The 8,378-nt window shown below is 47.3% G+C and overlaps 1 protein-coding gene across 1 annotated transcript; it reads left to right on the forward strand.

Annotated features, from left to right (window-relative positions):
• The first annotated feature begins 1,326 nt into the window (after positions 1–1,326).
• Positions 1,327–5,949, forward strand: LOC127294036 (protein NRT1/ PTR FAMILY 4.4). The gene is made up of 5 exons (XM_051323779.1): positions 1,327–1,664; positions 1,772–1,989; positions 2,398–2,850; positions 4,539–4,672; positions 4,882–5,949. Exons 1-5 carry the CDS (start codon positions 1,520–1,522, stop codon positions 5,729–5,731), a joined length of 1,800 nt encoding a protein of 599 aa, XP_051179739.1. The 5' UTR covers positions 1,327–1,519; the 3' UTR covers positions 5,732–5,949.
• Positions 5,950–8,378: the final 2,429 nt, after the last annotated feature.

Consider the following 8,378-nt stretch of genomic DNA (forward strand, 5'->3'; position numbering starts at 1 on the left):
AGCGGAGACTCGAAGACGAACGCCAAACGCCCGCAGACTTGAGCACCCAGGACCAGCCGCCGCGCTGCCCACGCGGCCACCGCGGCCGCCCACGCGGCCACCGCGGCCGCCGCACAGCCGAAGAACCCGGGGCCGCCGCCCCTGCGCCCATCTCCGCCGGAACGCCGCGCCAAACCAGGGTCGCCACGCCGATCTGGCCGGAGCTCCCATCGTTTGAAGGGGAGAGGCCCCTGCCCAACACCGCCCGCGCGAGAGGAGGAGGACCCGCCGCCACCGTCAGCCGCGCGGCCTTCGCCCGGCGGCGTTCTCCGGCGGCGGCTAGAGGAGGTGGAAGGGGAGGAGGCGGCGGCTGGGCTAGGGTAAAGAGTCGCCCTAGCCGCCCCCCTGGGAGCGACGCGGGGACGGTTCGTTTCCCCCTCCCGCCTTTGGGCGTCCCTTCCATCATTTTCTTGACTAGTTTCCACATTTCAACAAGTAAACACAGCAAACTACACAACAATTGAACCAGAACAATTGTCATGGGAATCAGGGAAATTTGCCGCCAACCAAAGAGACCTGATGCCGGCGTTGGCTTTATTAATTTAAAGCTCGGCTCCCCCTCGAGCCTTTCGTCTAAAACAAACAAAGAGGCCTGAAACTTGCATTTCTTTGAACGATCTGAATGTCTTGTTTGGAGGACGTCCAAGTGTTTATATGCAGGAAACCACATTTGAAAAGGAAAAGGGCAACTGCAAGTAAGAGTAGATTGGTGCATCACTGTAAGTCACAGCTGTACATCAAGATTTCAGTACTTGAACTCAATCAGAGTTAGATTCCTTTCTACACACTGTGTCAGCTATGCAGATAAAAAAATTAAGAAGATAAGTAAAAAAGGTAGTAAATGCTTTCTCGTATTGTCAGACATGGCATTTGGTATATCCCTCATCAAAGATGAAAAATACTTTAATTTCACCTCAGATTCCTAATAAAGCGGTCTCCTCAAGTAGTGCAAAAAACATGGCGGCCATTCACTATGTTTTAATGGGTTTGCCGACAATTATTCGCATTTCTACAGGTAAAAATAAGACAGAAAGAAAAGAAAGATGCTTACTGATATAATCAGAAATGGCCTTCGGTATATCTTCTGAGACTGCCGGTGATCAGAGCTCTCATCGAATTAAATGTGCCCTCCAGTTGAACAAAAAACATAGCCATACCACATCAGAATGTCTCCTCGAGCGCTTACAGTAGTCAATGATTATGTTTTATCTATTTGTCCGTTTGCAAACACAACACCAGGATGATCGGCTTCCCGCCCCGGGGGCTTATAAATAACCGACCAAGCTACCTAGAATTTACCAAGACACTCTTAGGAGGTGATCAGACAGCACACTCTTCAGAGCTTCACAGTGAGTGTGCTCTGTCCTAGCTAGCGAGACCACCACGAAAGCCTCTCACCATACAAAACTAGTGCGTACTGTAACAACAGATCAGAGAAAGAATATAAATTCTTTGCAGGGAGAGGGTAACAGTAGGAGAAATGGACGTGGAGTCGTCGAGGCAACAAGGTCCTAAGGGGGACTCCAACTCCATTGCTGCGGCCTCCGAGGTCTTTGTTGACTGGAGGGGCAGGCCTTGCGAGCCTCAAAAGCATGGAGGCATGAAAGCTGCTGTGTTTGTCCTAGGTGTGCATCCATCCCTGCTCATGTCTCCCTTCTTTTGACTTTGATGTGCTCTGTTCTTGTCCTTGGTTTCTCTGGTTAATGATGGAGAGTACGTGTGATTCGTGTAGGGATCCAGGCATTTGAGATCATGGCGATCGCGGCAGTGGGGAATAACCTCATCACCTACGTGTTCAACGAGATGCACTTCCCGCTGTCCAAGTCGGCCAACATCGTCACAAACTTCATCGGCACCGTGTTCCTCCTCTCCCTCCTCGGCGGCTTCCTCTCCGACTCCTACCTCGGCAGCTTCTGGACCATGCTCATCTTTGGCTTCGTTGAGCTCTCTGTAAGCCCTCCGATAACCCAAACTTTAACAATCGGTGCAACCAAAAACCTTTTATGTTTTGTATTAAAACTATATAAAAGGCACGGAAAAAGATTCAGAGAAAGGCCAGTGCATGCCGCTTTAACCGCCTGAAAAACGAAAAGATTGTGAAGAGACGGATGGGTTTGTCATGTAAGATGGTAACAAAAATGCTGAGAAGATAAGCAAGTAAAGGTGAAAGAACATGGTGCCATTGTGGGAGCAAATCATCGCCTGCACCTGTAATTGCTGTCTAGTGCGCCTTCAGTGCGCGCGGCCGGCCGAAAACATCAATCCACATCTTCTTTTCTTGCAGGTTCAATGCATCAATGCGGCCATGCCTATTGGCTACCATCAGGTCACTAAAAGAGATTGTACTTTATGTTGCAGGGGTTTATACTGCTGGCGGTGCAGGCGCACCTGCCGCAGCTCCGGCCGCCAGCGTGCAACATGATGGCGGCGGCGAGCAGCAGTGCGGAGCAGTGCGAGGAGGTGGGCGGGGTGAAGGCGGGTATCTTCTTCGCGGCACTGTACCTGGTGGCGCTGGGCAGCGGGTGCCTGAAACCCAACATCATCGCGCATGGCGCCGACCAGTTTCGTCGCCGGGGCGGCGACGACGGCAAGCGGCTCTCCAGCTACTTCAACGCGGCCTACTTCAGCTTCTGCGTGGGCGAGATGGTGGCGCTCACCCTGCTCGTCTGGGTGCAGACGCGGTCTGGAATGGACGTCGGCTTCGGGGTCTCCGCCGGTGCCATGGGGATCGGCCTCGTCAGCCTCGTCGCCGGCGTCTTTTTCTACCGGAACAAGCCGCCTCAGGGCAGCATCTGCACGCCCATAGCAAAGGTACGTTTACATGTGGCAAGTCCAAACATATGGAATCAGGTGCCGTTCTCATAGAGCAATATCTTAACTGAAAATTGCAATCATTTCGGAAAATCTGGAAAACTATTTTTTTTTTAGAAAATCAGGAAAACTATTGTTGATGTACACTGTGGAGTGATGTCCGCCTTCATGGCAAATGTCAAGAAAAGGACAATTTTCTCCAAAGAAAAAATGACTTTTTTTTGCTACACAAGAATGACAATTGATGAGATTTTTCTAAAAAAAGCAAAGAAACAATCCATGAGGTCCAAAAGTAATATTGCTACCCTAAAATAATAGATGTGATGTTTTTTTGCTAACTATAATAGACTTGGTACAATATGGAAACTCTGTGGGAAGACAAAAAGTTCAACATCAAGATCATATTGCACAAGTAAGTAATGCTAGTCCAAAAGACTACTTCAAACAAGAAATGTTATTAAGGGTAAACACGATTTAAAAAATTGAAGGATCAAATAGGGTGTGTATGACTTCACTATCATAATTGAGGTCTTGGTGTGACAGAATGTCGTCCCGTTTGAAAAATGAGAGGTCGCCAGATCCATTTCCCTCCGCCTCAGAAGATTTTGCAGCAATCGACAAGGACATAGTACCAGACTTAATGCTATTTCATCTAGTGTACCAATCTTTTCTACTATATCGTAAGAAAAATTGGATTATATTGTTTAAATTTTTCGGGCTGTAACATTTGGTAACTGGACTTATTGTTACCCCTGGTAGAAAAAAAAAGAAGGGTTTGATATCAACAAAGCATATCTGTGGTATATTTAGTTTTTCCAAAAATAAATCTTCATGTTGGGATCCTACAAAAGTACCACTTTCCAAGCATGGGTTTTTTTTTCGGGGATGCAAGCATGGGTTTTTAGTGGGTTTTAAGTAAAGTCAAATGGAACGGCCGCCCGACCTACCCTACCTATGCATATGTGCACTAGCTGCAGGTACATATAATATGTGAATTCCAATAATGGGATACACTTTGGCACACCATAATTTTATGAACATGTGGGTGAACAGGCATGTGTGTAAGCACCATGTTAAACAAAAAAGTTTGACCATATACGAATCATCATCATGATTCCTTGTTTAGAAAGCACTCATGAATCAAGATATGGTGTTTTAGGAGCAAAGAACCCCAGGGCTGATATTTAATCTGCAAAACCTTGACCCGAAAGGCATACAAAAAATTAAAGTTGTTGATGAATGTAATAAAGGAATTTTTATTTGCAAAAACAATTTGTTAAAAAAAGGTGCTACATCTCAAATGAAATATATAGTTTGAGTGTTGACACATACAGCTAGTTAATTTAGGAACTTATTGTTCTTGTGGGACAAGTTGACAAGGGCTAGTGGCACTTCTTTTGAGTGGGTCAACAACAACACTTGCCCATATGATCTCCTATTGGAAGGTGTCTGCGATTATTAATCACAGGACCGTAGGCCCATATTCTGTTATGCTTGTGATGCATCAATCAGCATATGTGGGGAGGCAAGTGACGTGCCTGCCCAAATGGGCACCACCTACCCACCTAGCCTTGTTATTCTTGGAACCAAGATAAAGTTGCACTTACTTAACAATATGCAAGCTATATTTCCACCTTAATCTCATATGGCTAATCTCATGAAAATTAATGCACCATTGATGCACCTAGGTCTTGGTCGCCGCGGTAACACAGAGGAAGCAAGTGTGCCCAGCGTCGACATCCACCGTGCAGCCCTTCACCGGTACCTGTGCCCGTGAGATCCTTCTCGACACCCCTAGCATCCGCCGCATCAACAAGTTCATGTAAGGATTCGGTTTCACATATGTCAAAATTTAAATTTCCACACCAAATTTATTTCCAAATCTCACTTTGAATTCAAAACATAACCCAAAAAATATATATATATATATATCGATGAAAAATCTAGAAGATCTACAATGATACAATACATTTGGGTCTGAAATTATTTTCTCAAATTCATTTGGTTCCCTTGTGTGCACATTTTAATTAGGTTCTTAGACAAGGCCTGCGTCAAACCGCAGGACGGTGGCAGTAGCAAGGAGAGCGCGTGGGGGCTGTGCACGGCGGCCGAGGTGGAGCAGGTGAAGGTGCTGCTGTGCGTTGTGCCCATCTTCGCCTGCACCATCGTCTTCAACACCATCCTCGCGCAGCTGCAGACCTTCTCGGTGCAGCAGGGTAGCGCCATGGACACCCGCCTGGCCGGCTCCTTCCACGTCCCGCCAGCGTCGCTCCAGGCCATCCCCTACATCATGCTCATCGCGCTCGTGCCGGCGTACGAGGCGGTCTTCGTGCCTGCCGTACGCCGCCTAACGGGAGTCAGCACCGGCATCACACCGCTCCAGCGGATCGGGGTCGGCCTCTTCAGCGTCACCTTCTCCATGGTGGCCGCCGCGCTCGTCGAGGCCCGCCGCCGCCACACGTCCGTCTCTGCAGACGGGAGAGCGCTCTCCATCTTCTGGATCGCGCCGCAGTTCCTGGTGTTCGGGTTGTCGGAGATGTTCACAGCCGTGGGGCTCATCGAGTTCTTCTACAAGCAATCGCTCTCCGGCATGCAGGCCTTCCTTACCTCCATGACCTACTGCTCCTACTCTTTCGGCTTCTACCTCAGCTCCGTGCTGGTGTCGCTCGTCAACACGGTGACGTCGAGGAACGGCGGCGATGGCTGGCTCAGCAACAATGACCTCGACAAGGACAGGCTCGACCTATTCTACTGGCTCCTCGCTGGGCTCAGTATCCTTAACTTCTTCAACTTCCTCTTTTGGTCGAGGTGGTACACCAACAGCGTCGAGACGGTGCAGGTAGCCGGCGTTGGAGCCGATGGTGGTGAAGAGCGGGATTAGAAGGATTCTGCGTGCTGAGATCAATTAGCTAGTATCCATGGGTCTCCAAAAAGTGGGCCCGGGAAGAAAGGACTTCAGTGGATTAATCCTTTAACCTTAGCCTTTAACTTTTTTGTTACATATATTTCTATGGTTTTGCCTAGTATCGAAGAAGTGTGTTGATGTCGATGTGTGTATGCATATGGCTATCGTCAAACGTCAATTAACTAAACCTGGAAGTGTTGTATAGTACTCCAGCTAATTAACCACATCCTTATAAAGATGACAATTTCGCCCACCAGTAGCCGATTCGAATGGGCAGAGTTTAGGTATCTTTTTTACCTATGGGTACCACTCAAACTCTACCCGAGTAGTCGGTTCACAACGGGCTTTAGTCCCGATTGTGCAACCGGGACTAAAGGGTCGCGACTAAAGGCCCCCCCCCCCCCCCCCCCCCCCCCCCCCCGCACCTAGTCCCGGTTGCTTACGAATCGGGACTAAAGGTCCGTCCGCGCGGGTTCTGTGCGTCGGGGCGAAAATGTATCCTCAGGTGAATTTTCTAATTTTATTTTTTCAAAAAATTTTCCACTCTATTTTTTCTATTTTTTCATAATTTCTATTATTTCAGTTATTTGCATAGTTTAGTCTCTATCACTTACTCGTGGTCAAACTTCTCGCTCGGTCACCCGTCCTCTCACTACTCTAGCACTAGCACGCTTAACTTCCGAGTTTCATCCCGTCCCGCATCCAAGTGCTTCGCGCGCATTTATGTGATACTAGTATCATATCAATCATATTAACATGTTGGTCGATCTCACATTTCTTTATTGTTTGAATTTCAAATAATTCTTTTAATAAACACAAGTAATAATGTAATAATAATCTTGAATAAATAAATAAACATTAACTTTTAAATTTGTATTATTTTTTAATTTTTTTAATTTTGTTTGCCAAACCTAACAATTTAAAAATCTAAAAACGGGTAAAAGTAATAGTAATATTTATGCATGATGCAATTATTAATTTTATTTTTAAAAAAATATAAAATCCGTAATTTATAGCAAAAACTAAAATCTTCCTGCTTTCGTATTTTCATTTGGAATTTTGAGAATCTTAAATTTGGCTAACGGGGTAAACCCCGTGAATTCGGATGTAACTTTTTCCCACGATGATTTTGATATATTATACGTTTTTTTCGACGTCGTATGCAAAAGTTAATGCGGTTTTACCATTTTTCAAACCTTTTTTGCAAAAAAAGTGAAAATTCAAATTTGTTAATTTTCCCTAATAGTAGGTTGCATAATATACAACAATCTGAAAACATTTTATTTTTTGAATTTTCTATCATTTTATTTTCTATTTTAAGTGTTAAAAAAGGCGATCCACAGGGGTGAAGGGTGCGTGGGGAGTAAAAAACCTGGAAAAAGCTTTAGTCTCGGTTGGGGACACCAACCGGGACTAAAGGGTACCCTTTAGTCCCCAACCGGGACTCAAGCTTCCTGCCCTAGCCGTAGCCCACCGTAGCCCTTTAGTCCCGGTTGCCCGAGCATTAGTCTCGGTTCACCAGCAGAACCGGAACTAAAGACCCCATTAGTACTCCCGGGTCAAAGTATTTGGGGACTAATGGGTTAGGATGGAAGGCCTTTTTTCTACTAGTGGTACAACATATGTATATTTATGTACATGTGGGTATACCTAAACCATCTCGATAAGATGATGTGGGGGGTCTTTATATTAGTGTAATTATTACTTCCCTAGCCATTATCTCATTTTCATTCCATGTTCGACTGATCCCTCGCGTTTGCAAGAGACCGAATTGCAAATCCTCTTGGGTCCTCCCCTTGCCTCCCACAAAAACCATGGACTTTCCACATATGGAGCAGCGAGAGGGTCATTGGGTTATGTCTTCTTTGTCTCCACCTATATATGAATATGAAGTATTGTGTAGGGTACCCATCAGGTATGGGTATGGGTACAGTTTTATACCCGTGGATAAGTGTGTTGGTCGAATATGGTAACCATAAATAAGGTATGGATAAGGTATTTTACTACCCACATTGTTATCGTATCCATTGTCATCCTCACATGCATGTCGCAAAGTTTACTAGTTACTCCTGGTTAGCTAAGGGTGTGTTCGGTTTCAGAATGAGGAGGAATGGGATGGAACGGTTCCACACCTAGACCCCATTCCAGTGTTCGGTTGTGCGGAGGAACGGAACCAACTAGTTCCACAAAAAGGAATATTCCCTCTATATGCGGAACCAACCCATTCCACCAAATCGGTGGAATGTGGAGGAACGGCTGGCTAAACAACTTTGTCAACCCACTGTCAACAAGAAAACGACATAATCTCTCCCTTGCCCCTCGTCTCTCCCTTGCCTGAGCGGCAGCGGCGGCTTCAGGCGCGGCGGCGGCGGTTCCTGCGGGCGGCGGCGGGGCTGCTGTGGCGGCGGCGGCGGTTCCTGCGGGGCGCGGCGGCGGCGGTTCCTGCAGGTCGCGGTGGCGGCGATTCCTGCGAGCGGCGGCGGCGGTTCCTGTGGGGCGCGGCGGCGACGATTCCTGCGAGCGGCTGCGGAGGTTCCCGCGGGGCGCGGCGGCGGCGATTCCAGCGGGCGGCGGCGACGATTCCAGCGGGCAACGGCGGTGGTTTCTGCGAACTATTGCTCGC

Source organism: Lolium perenne, chromosome 4 (assembly GCF_019359855.2).
Source record: "Lolium perenne isolate Kyuss_39 chromosome 4, Kyuss_2.0, whole genome shotgun sequence".
Lineage (NCBI taxonomy): Eukaryota > Viridiplantae > Streptophyta > Magnoliopsida > Poales > Poaceae > Lolium > Lolium perenne.